Source organism: Anolis carolinensis, chromosome 5, assembly GCF_035594765.1.
Source record: "Anolis carolinensis isolate JA03-04 chromosome 5, rAnoCar3.1.pri, whole genome shotgun sequence".
NCBI classification, from domain to species: domain Eukaryota; kingdom Metazoa; phylum Chordata; class Lepidosauria; order Squamata; family Dactyloidae; genus Anolis; species Anolis carolinensis.
Genome location: NC_085845.1, coordinates 152,427,403 through 152,446,339, shown reverse-complemented (window position 1 = coordinate 152,446,339; position 18,937 = coordinate 152,427,403). Strand labels below are relative to the sequence as shown.

The 18,937-nt window shown below is 39.7% G+C and overlaps 1 protein-coding gene across 1 annotated transcript; it reads right to left on the bottom strand.

The window, feature by feature from the left end:
- Positions 1–194: 194 nt before the first annotated feature.
- On the bottom strand, positions 195–18,850 carry LOC100557309 (cathepsin E). Its single transcript, XM_062982609.1, has 10 exons — positions 18,565–18,850; positions 14,644–16,955; positions 12,865–13,042; positions 9,197–9,314; positions 7,513–7,631; positions 6,758–6,957; positions 4,967–5,089; positions 4,475–4,619; positions 1,588–1,686; positions 195–1,453 (listed from the first exon to the last, which is right to left on the bottom strand). Exons 2-10 carry the CDS (start codon positions 14,775–14,777, stop codon positions 1,271–1,273), a joined length of 1,299 nt encoding a protein of 432 aa, XP_062838679.1. The 5' UTR covers positions 14,778–16,955; positions 18,565–18,850; the 3' UTR covers positions 195–1,270.
- Positions 18,851–18,937: the final 87 nt, after the last annotated feature.

The following is an 18,937-nucleotide window of genomic DNA, read 5'->3' as shown; positions in this document are numbered from 1 at the left end:
CCGCTAAAGTGGTACCTATCTACTCACATCTGCATGTTTTCAAATGGCAGGGAAGCTAGGGCTGGCAGAAGGGAGCTCATCCTGTTTCGCAGATTCAACCAACACAAGGGTTTAACCCATTGCGCCACCACTGAGTGGCAAGCAACAAAGGAAAAAACTTTCAAATAAAAGTTGAAAAAGGACACTCCAAAAGATCGTTTTCTTGACCAATTTTAATTGATTTGCACATTTGCATCTAGACCTGATCTGAAAACATCAAGTGGGCAGAAATGAGGTCACAATGGCTTTGAACATACAATGGCTGTAGAAAATTACTGGGTGCCTTGCCCTTCTATTTCTACAATCAGGTTTGGTCCACTGATGAAGATGAGAAACCCTCTCACATGTTGACAGAAAATTTAGGTACAGATTATTAGTTTCCCCAAATGTTATTTTACTTCTAATATGTATCTGACAAAGTGCAATGTCACGCCTGACAGAATGCAGGCAAGACTGGTGGAGAAGAGGTTAGCAAACCGATTAGGGGTCCACTTCGATTAGTTATACCAGACCATTAGTTATACTAGACCTTCATTTAATAGAGAAAAATCTCACTAAGAGACTAACATATCAACTTGTCTATGTAGGCTTAAAAAAATTATACCCATCTCATAAGCACTCTGACACATGACATCCGTGATTATTATATTAATATGTTAATGTGTATTGGGTGTGCATGAAGGTGGATAATAGAGCATCCATAGCCATGTGGCAAAAAATAATACAAATAATGGTCTGGTGATCATGTCCTATGAGGTGCAGCTTAAAGAGCTGGAGATGTTTAGCCTGCAGAAGAGAAGGCTGAGAGGAGAAATGATAGTAGTGTTTAAATTTTCGAAAGGATGCCATAAGGAGGAGGGACACAGGCTTGTTTTCTGCTGCCCTGGAGACCAGGACGCGGAATAATGGGTTCAAATGACAGGAAAGGAGATTCAATTTGAACATTAGGAAGAACTTCCTGACCATGAGAGCTGTTCAACAGTGGAACTCACTGCCTCAGAGTGTAGTGGAGGCTCCTACTTTGGAGGCTTTTCAACAGAAGTTGAGTGGCCATCTGTTTGGGGTGCTTTGATTATGCCTTTCCTGCATGGCAGGGGGTTGGACTGGATGGCCTGTATGGTCTCTTCCAACACGATGATTCTATGATCCTGCCAACCCATCTAGAGTTACTGTCATGTAGGGAAGGGTCATTAGTGTTCTGCAAGTTTCCATTAATGAGTTTCTACACCTTCTAATAATACTTCGCTGTATGAGCAGCAGGCTTTGCAAACCCAACTCTATCATTCCCACGATCAAAGACACAATAAAAAGCAGACATAAATACATCTCCCAGAATCCACAGAGGCATGTTGTGGCTGCTGATGTCCTGAGCCTGAAAACCACTGAGACACAAATTTTCTTTTCCATCAAACTCCTGTCAAAGAAAAAAAAAAACACTTCTTTTTGAGTGATGTGTTTCCATGAATGCTAGGTATAACAGAAAGATGAGTTTCAAGAGCAATTGTGTACGATTCAGCCAATGAAACCCATGAGAGCTTAGATACATACCTTGATTATGTAATTCTCTGCAGTTAGTGTAAATTCTCTCTCCCCAATGGAAAAGGTTACTGGGGGCAGACTGGATACTCTTCTGCAGTCTACAAGGAACTGTGATATAAATTCATTTATTCAGTGAACTGAGGGTTCTTTTTGTTTGGATTTTTCCCCATTCATGTATATCTGTTTTAGCCTTTTATATCTGGAAACGTCACAAACAGAGCATTGTGGTGATGGAAATTCTATTTGCCTTTTATCATCTAGTAACCAGAGGCATATTACTTCTGAATTTTACTGGCACATTTTGAACATTATGACTAGAGGTGCATCTAAACTGTAGAATTAATGCAGTTTGATACCATTTTGATTGTCATGGCTCAATGTTACAGAATCTGTGGTTTGTGTGCCAAAGAGTCCTGGTGGCTCACCAAATGACAAATTCCAAGCTTCCATAGCATTGAGTATTCAAAGTGGTGACAAATTGCATTAATTCTACACTCTAGATCAGTATTTCCCCAACCTTTGGTCTTCAACTCCCAGAAATCCCAGTCAGTTTATTGCTGTTAGGAATTGTGAGAGCTGAAGTCCAAAACACCTGGGGGAACAAAGATTGGGAACCACTGCTCCAGATGAACTTTCATACGTACATGGAGTAACATATTTAAATTACAGGACAAGAGATTGCACATGAACAGGTGTGGCCCTGCCTCCCAGGGGCTCAATAGCGCCCCCGGGAACATGGCGCCCAACGCGGGGGTGTGGTTAGCGTCCCGTGTTTCGGCCGGGCCTGATAAAATATGATGTATGGTTTGGATGGAATTGTATGAATTGTATGAAAAATGGATGAATGGGGCCTAATTAGGCTGAAGACACAATTCTAAGGAGATAAGGCCTGAAAAACAACTACACTCATGGACTATAATTAAAAGTTGCTGAACTGCTGATGCTGATAAAAACTGTGACAAATGATGAACTGTTAGATTTTTGGGAGCAAACAACATGTTTACATTAGTCAAAGACAATGGCTCTTTAAGTTAAAGAAATGTTTTTAAGATTCCTTATGTTAAGAAGAAAGTCAACACAGAGCTGCTTACATTTACCAACACCAATTACGCAGAGTCAACATCTGCCAGGGAACTGAGATGAAGCCAGGATGTTTCAGGCTGGAAAAACATCTATCATTCATTTACAACTTTGGGACACCATCAGCAAGAAATATTGCTATATTAGAGACCTTATTACAGTCCAAAAATTGTGACAGACAGCAACGCTGTTCCCCCATCATGCTCTATGGAAAGAGATGGTGTATGGGGAATGTCAGATCTGCAATGGAAAGCAGAAGTCTGCACGCTTGGCTTCCTTATCTCAAGGAAAGAGAAGGGAGTGCATTTTGGAGTCACGTTCTTAGGGAAAGAGAATGCATTTTGACCTATTAGAAATTTTGGTGCGTTGGAAGATTTGCAAGGAAGCAGTTTGGCCTAAGAGATGTTCTTCTCCAGGAGACTGTGGGAGAAATTGTGATGTGTGCATGAGAATGAATGAGAATATATGGGTAATGTGAATGCTGAATAAAAATGTAACCCGCCCTTTGTTTGTTTGTTAGCCAATGTAACTGTAGATTGTTTGTGAATCCAATGTAGTTAGATAGAATCTGTATGTCTGCATGTCTAATGTCATTCTTTGTGGAAAAGTTCTGATATACCCTTTCACACTGAAAATTGCAATGATAAGAACCTTTGGTTAAAAAGTATTCATGACAACCAGGGCACTTACATGGAATAATGCTATAATTTTCAATTGTGAATGGGCCCTTGGTGCCTTTCAGTTTTTTTGAACCACAACTCTTATTATCCCAGGCCATCAGCCACACTGTCTGGAGTTAAGGAGAGCTGTAGTCCAACAAATTTAGAAGATGTGCATCACAAGAGATACAACAGGGTAATATTTTGTGATTAGGGCTTTCTCTTGGTCTTCCTCAACCCCCGAGTGTCAAAACGAAAAATAAAAAGTCCATTATACCAAACTAGAAATGCAAAGGAAATGCAAACTAGCTGCCTTAGCTTTCTGATCTGGAGATGCTAACACAAAGCTCGGTAGACAATAGGTAACAGGAAACACAGACAAAACAATTTCTAGTGCCAACTACTGTAGACTAAAAAACCAAACCAAAAAACTAAACGTCAACTTACTATTCAATAATTAAATCAATGAGTCCATCTTGTTGAGACAAACAATTGGATTTGGCCCAAAATGGAGGAGCTAGACACAAGTGGGAACAGTCCTAGAAGTTATGTTTCAGTTTAAGCCAGTCAATATAACCCTCAACACAGGTAATTAAATGAAGGGTCATATATCACTCCTCATTAATAATAAATAACAAAATACCTTTTAGGGGATGGTTAAATTTTCTAACTGTTAGGTTAACTTAAGTTTTTTCCCTTCAAACAGTTAATCATAATAATAATACTTTATTTATAACCTGCCCTGAAAACACTGCACCAAAATATGATCCAACTCTGAAACTTACTCAATTGATTTATTAATGCTCTTGGGATCTAATTATTTTGTTCAACGCTTTAATAGGCTAATATTGTATTGTTTTAATTTGAATTTTGAAAAGGTTTTTATGTCACCTAAGAAATTATGACTTAGGGTAGGATATGCATATAAGGAATGTAAAACTACATATGCTTCCAATTGTATGAATAATAACCAAACCTTGAATATTTCAATGGGACAAGCATCCAGATCAATGAAGGCAGAGTTACAGCCCTAAGATACGTCACAAGAGGGCAGTCACACCCAGATCTAAACCATATGAGTTCAGAAAGAGATAAATGAAGGCAATCTCCTATCATCAGGTCTTGTTTTGTCTTGAGTTGCCCTTAAATACATTTACCTCTCCAGTTGCAGTTGGGAAGGCTCCAATACTTTGTTGCAGTCTCACTATTTGCGAAAGTGGGCCAGTAATGAGCGAAGTGCCTGAATCGACAATGGCTTCACAGCCAGAGATACATGATGTGACCTGTCCTTGGATTTTCACACTGTATGAAGAAGGTGATAGAAGAAAGAGCGAGGAACAAAAGCGCAGGTGTTAAGATTATCACACCTGAAGCAAATTACAAGCATGGGCGATATACTGGTTGGGACCAAAGAAAGTAATATATGTAAAGTGTTTTTTAAAAAAACATCCAATATAGATATAAACATTTCTTTAAAAGGCATAAATTGGAAAGTTACATTGGCCTCAAGACTGCATGAGTATCATTTCTAGATTGGCACACTTTCTTAGATATGCATATTTATTTATACATTAATCAGGGCTGACATGCTTGGAGATTAGAAGATCTTCTGTCTTACATCCTCAAAGTGTCATCTTAAATTAATTTACCTGTTCATATGAATTTGCCAGTAACCTTTCTTAGTGACAGGAAACCAATGAATGGGGCCTGTGAAGAGGGAATGGTCTATGCCCCCAAGAATCAATACACCTCCATTATCAACGTTGTGTTCTCTAAAAAGATGAAATACATTGCAAACATGTAAACAAGCAAAAGATACAGTTGTGATGTAACATGAAAATTACTCCTAATACATTGTACAATTATAATTTTATTCCTCTCCTCCAAGACTGAAGATTGAAGTGCCATTATGTCGCCTTTGTCCATTGGCAACACTTTTATTTTGTGATGTTGTGTTTTATAGTTTTGATACATTAGTTTGTTGTGAATGGTATGTATTTTATATTGCTGTATTTTATTGTATACTAGCTTGGGGACTCGGCGGTACCCGGGTCATTTTAGAAAGGCATTGTTTGCCTGTGTTCCAGGTTTATTCTAGATCTAGTGTCAGCTGGGTTCAGTGGGTGCGGGGAACTGCAACTCCCATATGTAAGTTCCATCATCCATGGTCCATCCCCCTCAAAACACCACCAGAATGTAAAGTAGGTCATAGGGACTCTATGTGTCAAGTTTGGTCTTGATCAGACATTGGTGGGGGGCGCAGTGGTCTCAGGAAGTGAGTGAAGGTATTGGAACTCCCATCGTCCATGGTCCATCCCCTCCAAACAGTGCCAGTATGTAGAGTAGGTCATGGGGGCTCTATGTGTCAAGTTTGGTGTTGATTAGTCATTGGTGTGAGACGCAGTAGTCTCAAGAAGTTAATGAAGGTAGTGCAAGTCCCATCATCCATGGTCCATCATTCCCCATATCACATCAGGGCGTAAAGTGGGCCACATTGCATCTGTGTTCCACATTTGGTCCAGTTGTGTCATTCATGGGTGTCGCAGTGGTCTGTGGGAGGTGAATTGGGTAAAGGTACTGAAAATCCCACAATCCTTGGTCCATCCTCCCCCAAACTGCTACAGCATGTAAAGTGTGTCATTTGGGATATGTGTGCCAAGTTTGATTCAGTTCTGTGATTCCTGGCAGTTGCAGTGATCTCAAGAAGTGAGTGAAGGTACTGGAAGTTCTATCATCCTTGGTCCATCCTCCCCCAAACTGCCCCAGGACGTAAAGGGGGTTACTGGGGTTCTGTGTGTGAAGTTTGGTGGGCATCGCAGAACTGGAGACCAATAAAGGTGAAAGTCAGGCTAATTACTTCCTAAGCGTCACAAAATGTTGACAATATCTTGTTCCTTTCTTTTCCTCACAGAAGGGGTAGCATGTAGATGAGAGACCAGTACTCAACCATAGAGAAGATCCTATTTCAAATCCTTTTTAAATATCTAGATCTAAACCTTTGTATCTTCTATTGGAGATGGGAATGACTTTTCTCTGAAACCTTGGAGAGCTACTGCCAGGTAGTATAGATCCGTGTCTCCCAAACTCGAGTCTCTGGATGTTGTTGGCCTACAGTTCCCATCATCACTGATCACATGGTCTTCCTGGCCAGAGATGGGAGAGTTGTAATTCAACAACATCTGGGACTGGAGGGAGGCAACCACTGGTATAGACCATTCCGAGCTACATGAACCAATAGTCTGACTCAATGTTAGGCAGCTTCATATGTGTTCATCTTTTTATTTGAGTGGATCCACTCTTAAACTGACAGAGAAAGAAGTATGTAGGGAGAAGAACTCTGTCTATAAACAGATACACACTCATCAGTTTTCATATGTTACTATTTCCGCAGAAATCTCACATGCCATCATATCCCATATTAAAAAAATTTAAATACCAACCTGTTCAAGCTGAAGGAAAAGAGAGGTTCCTCTACCAAATGTTGCTTTATTATATTGTCAAATACTGGCATTGAGTTGGTTACTGACAAGGTTGGATATCCCAAGCCCAGAACTCCATCAAAGTGTGCGAAGGCAAAAGTCATGCCAGGTTCAAAAACAGACTCTCCGAAGGCTTGGTCTTCGATTGTAATGTTGCCGATCTGTTCATCAATTTGTAAAAAAGAAGATATGAAATGTGTTTAGTACATTATAGTTGCTCAACAGTTATTAATTTCTGATATATAGTATATAGCACATGGTTTTTAAGGAACTCATCCGATGGGTGGGGAAAAGAGGGGAAAGCAGAGGGAACCATCCTCCTTCATTGCCAAAAATGTACTAATGGTGACATAAAACCTCATTGTGCTAGTTAGTGCAGGGTTGGGAATTGTTTGGCCCTCCAGATGTTGTTGAACTGCAACACCTTTCATCATTAGCTATGCATGGAAAATATCACATTCCCAATTACTGTGTAGCACTGGGAGAACCACAACACCATGTGATAAGGCTGAGAGAAACCACTGCTATGGTGGTATATAACGGCATAGTGTGATAAGGACCCCAATGAAAGATATGAGGAAAATCAAACATCTCTACTACCAACACAGAAATATTGCTCAATACTTAGGGAACACATCTCCATAAAGAATAACAGCATCAATAAAGCCAAAACACGGTAATTATATCAGCATATTTGAGCCTCCATGGTTTCTTACCTGTACCTTGTCTTTGGCAACAATACCCATGAGTCTCCCTGTGCCATACTGCAATGTAAATTTCTGCCCTCCGTGTGCATAAGACTCTGATGAAAATGCCTTGAATTTTTGATGCAACTCTGTAAAAGCAAAGGCCATTTTTATAACTCATTTCCACAAGTTAGGATTAACTTTCAAAAATTTCATCAGTCCTGCTGGCACAAGGGTTTAACCCCTCTGCGCCACTAAGGGTTCTTATCCAAGTACTAACCAAAGTTGACCCTACTTAGCTCCCAAGATCACATGGGATCTCATGTCTTTAGGTTATTTAGGCTGTCAACAGTGCTAATATTCATATCTAGATTTCACACAATTCAAGAGAGCTATTGATATTTAGCCCTAATTAGATATTAATTCAATAACAGCATTTATTATTTTTCCTATAGAGTTATAGTGCAAGAATAACATTTCATTTCACTAATGCACTAGAACTCAAAAAAATTAAGAAAAAAGACAAATAGATTATTTTTTGTTCCGATATGTCTTGACATTTAAAGTAACATGTTGCAACTGATATTCAAAACTGCCAGGAAAGAAAAACATAGCAAAAATGTTGTTTGGATATTTGGATGTTTGGGGTATATTCACATTGCAAACTTAAAGCATTTTAACTATCATAGTTCCATCCTATAAAATCTGTTTAGGGTTCTATTGCAATACACTGGGCAGCAACAGAGAATTCCAAGTGCTTCCCCAAACTAGAAATTCAATAGGATTTGCCAATGGCTGCTAAAGGACTACCCAATGAAGTAATTATGTCGTATGGATATATTTTTTAAAAGAAATACAGCAGCTGATACTGCAATTTCTTGACATATTTGCCCAGGGGTCCCCAAACTAAGGCCCGGGGGCCGGATGCGGCCCTCCAAGGTCATTTACCTGGCCCCCGCCCTCAGTTTTATAATATGATATTTTTATATCATTTTAATACTATAATATATTGTATATACATATAATATTGATAATATTATAATGTTATACAATATAATAATACTAATAATAATAATACCATATAATAATATTAATTATACGTTATATATTACATATAATATTATAGTATAATGGTATAATTCAATATAGTAATATATACTGCTAATATTGTGCTATGCTAATAATATAATATGTTGTATGTACATACAGCTGCTCTGAGTCCCCTTCAGGGTGAGAAGGGTGGGATATAAATGTAATAAATAAATGTAGTAAATGAATAAATAAATAATTTTAGACTCAGGCTTGCCCAAAGTCTGAAATGACTTGAAGGCACACAGCAACAATAACCCTAATTAACTTGACTACCTCATTGGCCAGAAGCAGGCCCACACTTCCCATTGAAATCCTGATAGGTTTATGGTGGTTACAATTGTTTTCATTTTAAAATATTGTATTGTTCTTTCATTGTTGTTGTTTTGCACTACAAATAAGACATGAGCAGTGCGCACAGGAATTTGTTCGTTGTTTTTTTTTTAATGATAATTCGGCCCCTCCACAGTCTGAAGGATTGTGGATCGGCCCTCTGCTTTAAAAGTTTGAGGACCCCTGTATTTGCCCCATCTGGAAGATCGAAGAGAGAAAGAGAAACACACCACCACCAGTTCTTTGAGTTTGTGCTTGCAAGACAGTACTGAAATAGCACATCAGTCCTTACCACAAGCATCACTGATGCAATAAGCTGAAGGGACCCAAAAATCAGCAGAGCCAGTGTCAAAGATCACTGTGAATTTCTGAGCTGGAGTGCCAATGCTCACCTCTCCATAATATTCAGTCTGTGGGGTAGGGGAGAGGGAAGGGGAGAGAAGCAACCCATCAGTTCCATATTCACTCACCACACAATTTATAAAGCTGAAGCTTGTCCGTTAAAAGTTCCCAGGACTTTATCACATTAATCCACTCCAGCTAATATGTAAAGGTTCAGATTCTCCAGTTTTTATGAGGTTAGCTCTGGATAAGAGGCATGACGGCATGCAAACCTCCAGTTCAATTTCAACTCAGAAAAACTAGAGTACATTAGCTGTGAACAATTGAAGTTGTTGCTTAAAATAATTCTAATAGGAAAAGGAGGAACCTGCACGCACCCACAACCACATTAAGCCAATAGATCTGGAAGAGGAAAAAAAAATCTAAATAGGGGTCGAGCTTAGCACAACAGGTTAAACCACCAGCTGCAGTAAATCTTGTCACTCGAAATGTTGACAGTTCGAAACCTGGGTCAGGGTGAGCTCCTGGCCTTTAGCTCAGCTTCTGCCTACCTAGTGGTTCGAAAGCAAAATGTGAGTAGATAAATAGGTACTGCTTAAAAGTGGGGAGGTATTTTAAGGCACCCATAAGGAAATGCTGGTGATTCAATCAAGGAGGAAATTTACAAACAAAGCTCTTCAGCAGAGAGATGAAGTGACAGCACTGCCTGTGGCGAGAACTAAGCACAAGCCTCCATGATGCTGAAGATGGGAAAAGTCTATACATACCTCTTTATTTATTTATTTACAACATTTTTACCCCACCTTTCTCACCCGAGGGGACTCAAGGCGGCTCTTTCTACGTACAATTGTCTTTCTTGTCAGTGTATAAACGGCATTGAATATTTGCCGCATATGTATGTTCTATGATCCACCCTGAGTCCCCTTTGGGGTGAGAAGGGCGGAATATAAATACAGTAAATAAAAATAGATAAATAAATCTGCAGGTTACGTGAAGTGGTGCATGGAGCTTACTCCTCTTCCTCTTCCTGTGCGCTGCAAATTTCTGTTTCACTCACCAAAGGAAGGAAGTACCAGGAAAAATAAAAACAAGTGTCATGCAGAAATGGAACAGGCCCCGTGCATGGCCACAATGTCACTTGTCCTGCAAATTTGGCTCCTTTTCTCTTCATGTGTGCTGCATATTTATGTTTCCTCCAGTACTTTCCCTCCTTTGCCTGAGCAAAACAAACACACATGGCACACATGAAGAGGATATACAAGTTGTACAAGTGTCTGTTCTTCTCAAGGAAAGAAAGAGAGGTACAGGTGACACAGAAATACAGCCAGCTCCCAGACAGGAACCCCTACTCACCTCCGACGAAGGGACTGCCATGTGAATGCTCACACAGCAGTCCCGTCTTTGGAAGGTGAGCGCAGTGCAAGGAATGATGGCTCCCCCCATACACACACCTCCTGGAAATAGGACTAGCCTATGAACATACCTAAGGAAGGACATGAGCAGATGGAGGAACTCATCACAACCTGCACTGCACCCTTCTCCTGAACCTTCAGCTTCAAGGGTGGCACTGTCATGTGAATGTTCACACAGCAGTCCCGTCTTTGGGCACTGGGCACATCACAAGTGGTGATCCCTCTCCTATCCCCACCTCCTGAATGTTCGCATGTCAGCCCCAACTTTGGGAAACAGGGCTGGCAGTACAAGCTTGTGAATAATTAAAACCATGAGTATGAAACCTGTGAATGTGGAGGGCTGAATGCATTCTGCTTAATGACACAAGCTAGATAAAACAAGTCCCATAATAGCCGTGAGATAGATGCAGAAGTGGAGGACTCGGAACACTTTTTCTTAAAATGCCCCTATTACAACAGGATTCGATCTTTCTATTTAGAGCCTCTGCTGGAGAACCATACTCATTTAGAGAATAAGGAGAAATTGCACATCCTTCTACAGGGTTCAGATAAAAACTCTATTTTAAAACTGACCCTTTTTATGCAAAAAGCGCTGGCCATCCAAGAGAAGATGGAAGCTGAGAGCTGTGACATTAATGCCATTAACAAAATCCAAATTTAAAATTTACTATGGACAAGCTACTAGTTTTACTTACCCTTGCCCCCGCTCAAACCTTACCTTAAGGGAATAATTAATTTTAATCTTTTTATTCTGTATTTGCACAGCTACCTAGGCCTGTAGGCCGGGATGCTTTGTATCTATACATGGTTTTACTGTATGTATGGGTAAGTGTGTACGTTTTGTATGTTTCACATGTTTTGATATGGTCAAAATTGACTAATCAATAAAGGGTTGTTGTGTTGAAGTCCCATAATATCATCAGAGGCTGTCCGCAGATCTCATGCTTTGCCTGGAAATCTCAGGGAAGGGATAAGCTTGGGCTGGCAACCATCTCTGAGATCCATATATGTTTAATATGCAAATATGTTCCAGCAAGTCGTGACATAAAACTAAAGCTGTACAAAATGGGTATGAACCGTATTGTTATTTTGCAAGTAAATCCGTAAGGTGCCATGAGAGAACTGGTACACAAGGTCTGACTTCCAAATCTTATCAGTCTTCCACTTCCATATCAGCCTGTATGAAGTGGAATAGCAGAGACTCACATTCTATATTTAGAAGAAGGAAAAAACATTTCTGGCATCCGCTTCAGATTGTGACATGAATCTGAGGTGTCAAGAACATGAACCATTTGTTTGTTTGTTTGTTTATAGAAAGAAAAAAATCCCTAAAAATCGGGGGATGGCCCAAACGTTGGTGGGCAGAGTGGTAGATGTGCCCCCCATGTGTGGCAATTTTCACTCCTCTAGCCCTAAAACTGAGGGGAAGGGGAGCCTAGGAAAGATGGCCATGTTGGCCAGTGGTCCAAATATTTTTATTCTTTTGGACCCAGAAGAAAAAAGCTCATTCGGAAAGTTACCCGTTTTAGGGAGAAACGTTTGAAAACAAAAATGGGGCCTTATGAATGAAACAAATCAAAACAGATAGCGATTCTATACAAATGCTCAAGACTACTCCTAACCAATATTTACTCAAGTGTTTAACATTAGCAGCATGCAATGGAAAGCACCAAACCTCCTCCTCTTTGCACTTTATGAAAACAAGTAATTGTTTCTTAGGCCCCTTCTGCACTGCCATATAATCCAGATTATCAAAGCAGAAAATCCACATTATCTGCTTTGAACTGGATTATATGAGTTACACTGCCATATAATCCAGTTCAAAGCAGATAATCTGGATTTTATATGTCAGTGTAGAAGGGGCCTCAAAGGGTTCAGTTTGCATGAAACCCTGACTACATTTTCATGAGAATAATTATGGCGGAAAAAAATTAGATGTCGCTCACAAAAGGGGTGTATTTTAAATCATACTTCATACAGGAAATGACAGGATAATTAAACATTTTCAACACAAAATTGATTTACTTTGTGATATAGTGAAATGCTTTTGGTAAGATCAGGATTTTTGACAGCTTTATAAACATTGGGTGTATAGGTCTCAATCCAACACCATTATATTAAAAACAAAAATGTTTGAGGAGTGTGTTAATCTGTATACTTGTTTTATTCCTCCTCCTTGTTCTATAATACAAGTAGGGATACTCACATTCATGTAGTCACAGAGCTTTACTTTTGCAGGTCCTGCAGACAGAACAGTATCTGAAGGGAAGCAATGCAGATATTTCTGAGCAAAATCATCGGGCAGATGATCTCTCCAGAACTGATCCAGTTCTCCCTTTTTCCGAAGTGTTCCTCTGATAGAATTAAACCGAACTAGAGGGATCCTAGAGGAACAATATAAGTACACATTTTGTGTGGTGCACAGTGCGATACCAGCTCCCAGGATATGTCTTATTTTTCCTGTTTTGTATATTCAAGGATCAAATGATACAAACGAATAGAGTGAGTGCTCTGAATATATTGCTTACTAAAGGGCTGACATACAGCCCCTACCATCACTTGTTAGATCAGCGTTTCTCAACCTGGGCGTCGTGAGGGGGTGTCAGAGAGGTTGCCAGAGGCCATCAGAAACAGATATTTCTGATGATCTTAGGAACCCCTTTGGCAGAGAAGGCTGAAGATCTCTTCGCCTGTCCTTCTCTTCCTTTTTGGAAATAGACGGCGAATCCTACCACCAAAAGCCCAATATGCCCAATGCTATCGTTGGTGGGGTTCAAGGGTCTCTTTGATTGTAGGTGAACTATAAATCCCAGCAACTACAACCCCCAAATGTCAAGGTTTATTTCCCTAAACTCCACCACTGTTCACATTTGGGCAAAATGAGTATTCATGCCAACTTTGATCCAGATCCATCATTGTTTGAGTCCACAGTGTTCTCTGAATATAGGTGAACTACAACTCCCAAACTCAAGGTCAATGCCCACCAAACCCTTCCAGTATTTTCTGATGGTCATGGGAGTTCTGTGTACCAAGTTTGGTTCAATTCCATCATTGGTGGAGTTCAGAATGCTCTTTGATTGTAGATGAACTATAAAACCCAGCAACTACAATCCCCAAATGTCAAGGTCTATTTTCCCCAAACTTTACCAGTGTTCACATTTTGGCATACAGAGTATTCATGCCAACTATGACCCAGATCCATGACAGTACTCTCTGGATGTAAGTGAACTACAACTCCAAAACTCAAGGTCAATGCCCATTAAAACTTTCCTGTATTTTCTGTTGATCATGGGAGTTCTATGTGCCAAGTTTGGTTCAATTCCATCGTTGGTGGAGTTCAGAATGCTCTTTGATTGTAGGTGAATTATAAATCCCAGCAACTACAACTCCCAAATGACAAAACCAATCCCCACTAACCCCACCAGTATTCAGATGTGAACATATCGGGTACTTGTGCCAAATGTGGTCCAGTGAATGGCAATACATCCTGCATATCAAATATTTAAATTACGATTCATAACAATAGCAAATATATAGTTATGAAGTTGCAATGAAAATAATTGTATGGTTGGAGTCACCACAATATGAGGAACTGTATTAAAGAGTATTAAGACATTAGGAAGGTTGAGAACCACTAAGTTAGATAGTCAGAGGTGGGCAATATCTCTACATGAAAATCCCAGAAAGCTGATTTAGCTAGTATTAGATAATGTTCTTGAACTAGTTAATCAGAGAATGAACCATGGGACTTGTGAACATGGTCTTATAAATCACATTCACTGCAATCTGATTTATGTAGGAATTCTTCTCGATTGATTTTCTTCATCTTCAATTGTAGTAGCATATCGTTCTGCAGCTAATAGGCAATATCAATATCAAAAACTTCTGTCAATAAATTTCTGAAATAATAGGCAAGACTCCTTCATACAGAAAAGTGGCTAACATTGCTAAGAACACGGCAAAAAATATTTGAAATTCTTCTTACCTTATCAGAGCTGTGGCTAATGGAATATAAATCAAAAATGCTAATAAAACCTTCATGGCTTTGGGTGACTGGGACTGAAAATGAGGAACCGTTCTTAATGATCTCACCTTTTTTATAGACTTCCCTGGCCCCATCTATACAGCTGTTCATGAGGTCAATCAATGCCCGGAGGTCAGCAACTTGGCAGAACATTTGTAATGTGCTGTAGAAGTAACCATTTGGGTAAATACTGTAATCTGCTAGAGCAAAGATGGACAGGAGGGAGATTGGGATCTAATATTAGATGATTGGATGTTTTTGAATAAATTAACAAGACTTTCTGATTCAAAATATTCCAGAAATTGTGACAACCACACCGTATCCCTAAATCAAGCTTTTCACAGCCTTGATCTACGGCAGGGATGGAGTTTTACAGCTGCTGGATTGCAATTCTCAGCAGTCCTTGCCAGCATAGAAAATGATGAGAAATGCTGGGTACTTGAGTCCAACGACTTCTAGAGGATCACATTGTTCCCACTCCTGACCATAGCATCTTACATGTAGATTTGTATCTGAATATGTCCATGTCATGCCAGTGTTACAGTTTAAGGCAAAAGTTGTGACTCTCCAGGTGTTTGGGACTTCAGCTCCCATAATTCCTGGCCATTGGACAAGATGGCTAGGGCTTCTGGGAGTTGAAGTCCCAAACATCAGGAGAGCCACAAGCTTGATACTTCTGGTTTAAGGGATGCACCATATTACTAATTCTGTTCTCAAGACACCATTTTGCTTTATTTTCTACTGGATGGGTCTTTGGATCTACTTTTATTGTGTCACAAGTGACTTGAGAACATACTGCAAGTCGCTTCTGGTATGAGAGAATTGGCTGTCTACAAAGATGTTGCCCAGGGGACGCCCGGATGTGTTACCATCCTGCTGGGAGGCTTCTCTTATGTCCCCACAAGCTAGAGCTGACAGACAGAAGCTTGCCTCGTTTCACAGATTCGAACCAGCAACCTTCAGGTCGGCAACCCAACCTTCAGGTCAGCAGTTCACAAGGGTTTAACCCATTGCGCCACCGCGGCCTCTACTTATATATTTTATTTAAATGTTCATATTGTAGAGAGCTTTGTATTAAATGGGAGTATTTGGCTTCATTTGCTACAAATAACAGATTGGTTTAAGTTTGAAATGAATGAATCTGCTTTATATTTACATTGTTAAAAAGTAGTTTTTCCAAGACTGCAGTCCCCATGGTATTTAGGGCCCCTTCTACACAGCTGCATAAAATTCACATTATCTGCCTTGAACTGTATTATATGACAGTGTAGACTCAGGCCTCTTCCACACTACCCTATATCCCAGGATCTGATCCCAGATTATCTGCTTTAAATTAGATTAAGTCCCTACTGCCAAATAACCTGGGATAAACAGATAATCTGGGAACAGACTCTGGGATATAAAGACAGTGTGGAAGGGGCCTAAAATAATCCAGTTCTAATCAGATAATGTGGATTTTGTGATTTAATAACCTGGATTATCTGGCGGTGTAGAAGAGACCTAGGTCTCTTATCTAGAAGTTTTATTTTAATAATTCCCGAATAAAACCAATCACGTTTTACCACATTGAGCCACCCAACTACCCATTAAGCAAAGTGGAGTGACTCCTATCGCAGGGCCCTTCTGTACTGTCATATAATCCAGAATATCAAAGCAGATAATCCAAATTATCTGCTTTGAACTGGATTATCCGAGTCTACATTGCAAGGTAATCCAATTCAAAACAGATAATCTGGATTCTATACAGCTGTGTAGAAGGGGCCTCGGGCTCACATACCGGGAAGATAGCAATGAGATGCTGGAGGACATAGCTATAGATGCTGTGAAATCTGCCCTGCATCTCCTAAACTACCATACTATCCTGGTGTGTAGCAACAAACTTTGTTTTCAGTGCTGATTTTACTTTCACTCTCATTTCTGTAAGGGAGGGGCTAAGCCATTTGAACTTTTGTGACAGACAGGAAAAAAAATATCTTGGGTCAGCTTCGTAATGTCCCCTAAAGCATATATTCTAGGATAGCTTCTCAGTGTCTTGACATCATTGAACTCATTGCATGGAGACTTACCTGAGCTCCTACTTGGTTCTGGCCTAACTTTCACACATCCCAATGTACTTACAAACTCGTGGGGTTGGGTATGCGCAATTGCAAGTTGTGCAGTCATGCAAAAGAGTATTTTGGTGCACATCTTCAGTCAACCAATGAATGGATGGACAGAGTAGAGCTGCATTCAGATGTTATCCATCTGCCATTGGGCAACCTAAGATAAAAGCACTGTGGAAAGAGATACCGGCACCTCCTTTTAAAACATCCCCTAAGTTTTACACTTGCATCAACACCCTTGGTAAATCTTAGGGCCCTTCCACAAAGCCATATAACCCAGAATATCAAGGCAGATAATCCGCAATATCTACTTTGAACGGGATTATCTGAGTCCACACTGCTATAGAATCCACTTCAATGTGGATTTTATGCAGCTGTGTGGAAGTGGCCTAGTCCGGCCTTTGGTTTGCCAACAGGAGCACAAGGTGCAGCAATTTCAGGTCAAAGTGATCTACATTGATAATCTTGGTTAATGGCTAAACTCTGAGCCAGCTTTTAATGCAAAAATATGTTTAGGGAAGTTCTTAATTTTAAAAAAATTAACAGGGAGTATGTCTGAAGAAACATACTGGAAACATACTGGAATCCTATATTCACAAAACATCCATGCCTCAAATGACAAGGTTCAATTCTAGTTGCAATACATGTATATTCCATCATAGAATCAAACCTGCTTTTGTTTACCTTGGTTCACCTTCCTTTCAAAGGCAGATAAAAATGCCACCGGACCTCTTCTGAATCAGAATTCATGGGCAGGGGAAGCATAGTTTGAGTTTTGTAAATGGTGTAAATGCAGACAAGATGTATAGTGAGAAGGCAGACAGGTAGATATTTGGAAAACTACAAACTACAGGAAAGGAGATTCCACCTGAACATCAGGAATAACTTCCTCACAGTGAGGGCTGTTCGGCAGTGGAACTCTCTGCCCCGGAGTGTGGTGGAGGCTCCTTCTTTGGAGGCTTTTAAGCAGAGGCTGGATGGCCATCTGTCGGGGGTGCTTTGAATGCGATTTCCTACTTCTTGGCAGGGGGTTGGACTGGATGGCCCATGAGGTCTCTTTCAACTCTACTATTCTATGATTCTATGATTCTATAAAACAGAATGTGAAAGGGCACAGACACCTGCTGTACATTGGCGACATGGCACTAGAACAGAATTTTATGAGCATAAAGTCTTAAAGAAAGGCATTCAAAGATTATTGTGAAACATTGGAAAATCACATTGTTTTGATAGACATATCTATGAGGTAAAGGGATCTGTATTTTATTTATTTTTGACTTGAAAATATGTTTAAGGGCGCTTCCACACAGCCACATAACCCAGAATAACAAGGCAGAAAATCCCACAATATCTGCTTTGAACTGGGTTATCTGAGTCCACACTGCCATATATCCCTTTCTCTCAAGGCAGCTTTCAATAATTTTAAAAAGACTTAAGATAAACATTAATGTATACAAATAAAATTTAAAATGTTATTTTCAAAATATTATAGTAAAACCATTTAGACCCCTTCCATTTGGCTGAATAAAATCCCACATTTTATGCTTTGAACTGGATTATATGGCAGTACAGTATAGACTAATATAATCCAGTTCAAAGTAAATAATGTGGATTATCTGCTTTGATGGTCTGGATTATGTGGAAGTGTAGAAAGGGCCTCAGCCACAAAATGTCTTTCCCCAAATTAGCCACCACTTTAATTCACAAAAAATAGAAATAATATTGAAGCATTAAAGCTGTATCCTATGCACACTAGCAATAAATAAGGATTTGAGAATACCTTGTCAAAGAAAGTCTTGTAAACCTCATGGATTCACTGTGTGACTTGAAGCCATGTAGCTACAGAAAGTAGATGGCAACACATTTAAGGCCACCTGGTAAATTACCCTTTAGAGTTACCAAAATGTGCCACAAATCACTGTGCCTTAACAGGCAACATGGGAGGAAACCTTTAGAAAATATATCCGATTAAGCAGCATACTGTTTTAACTTTGGTACAATTGTTTTCTGTCCTTTGAATACATGAAAGCTATTCTAAGGCACTGCCTGTATTTATCATCAGCAGACACTCATTCACTTATCAGAAACATTTCAGGGCTCTTGAGAGTCATGATAGTTGCTATGTAAACCAAGTATCTATTTTAATGCAAAGG

Coding starts and splice junctions, on each gene's coding strand:
- LOC100557309 (XM_062982609.1), bottom strand. CDS start 14,777: ATGGGGCCAGGGAAGTCTATAAAAAAGGTGAGATCATTAAGAACGGTT. Junction 7,632..9,196: donor TTGCATCAGTGATGCTTGTG/GTAAGGACTGAT, acceptor TTGCTTTTACAG/AGTTGCATCAAAAATTCAAG. Junction 1,454..1,587: donor CAGAGAATTACATAATCAAG/GTATGTATCTAA, acceptor TTTCTTTGACAG/GAGTTTGATGGAAAAGAAAA.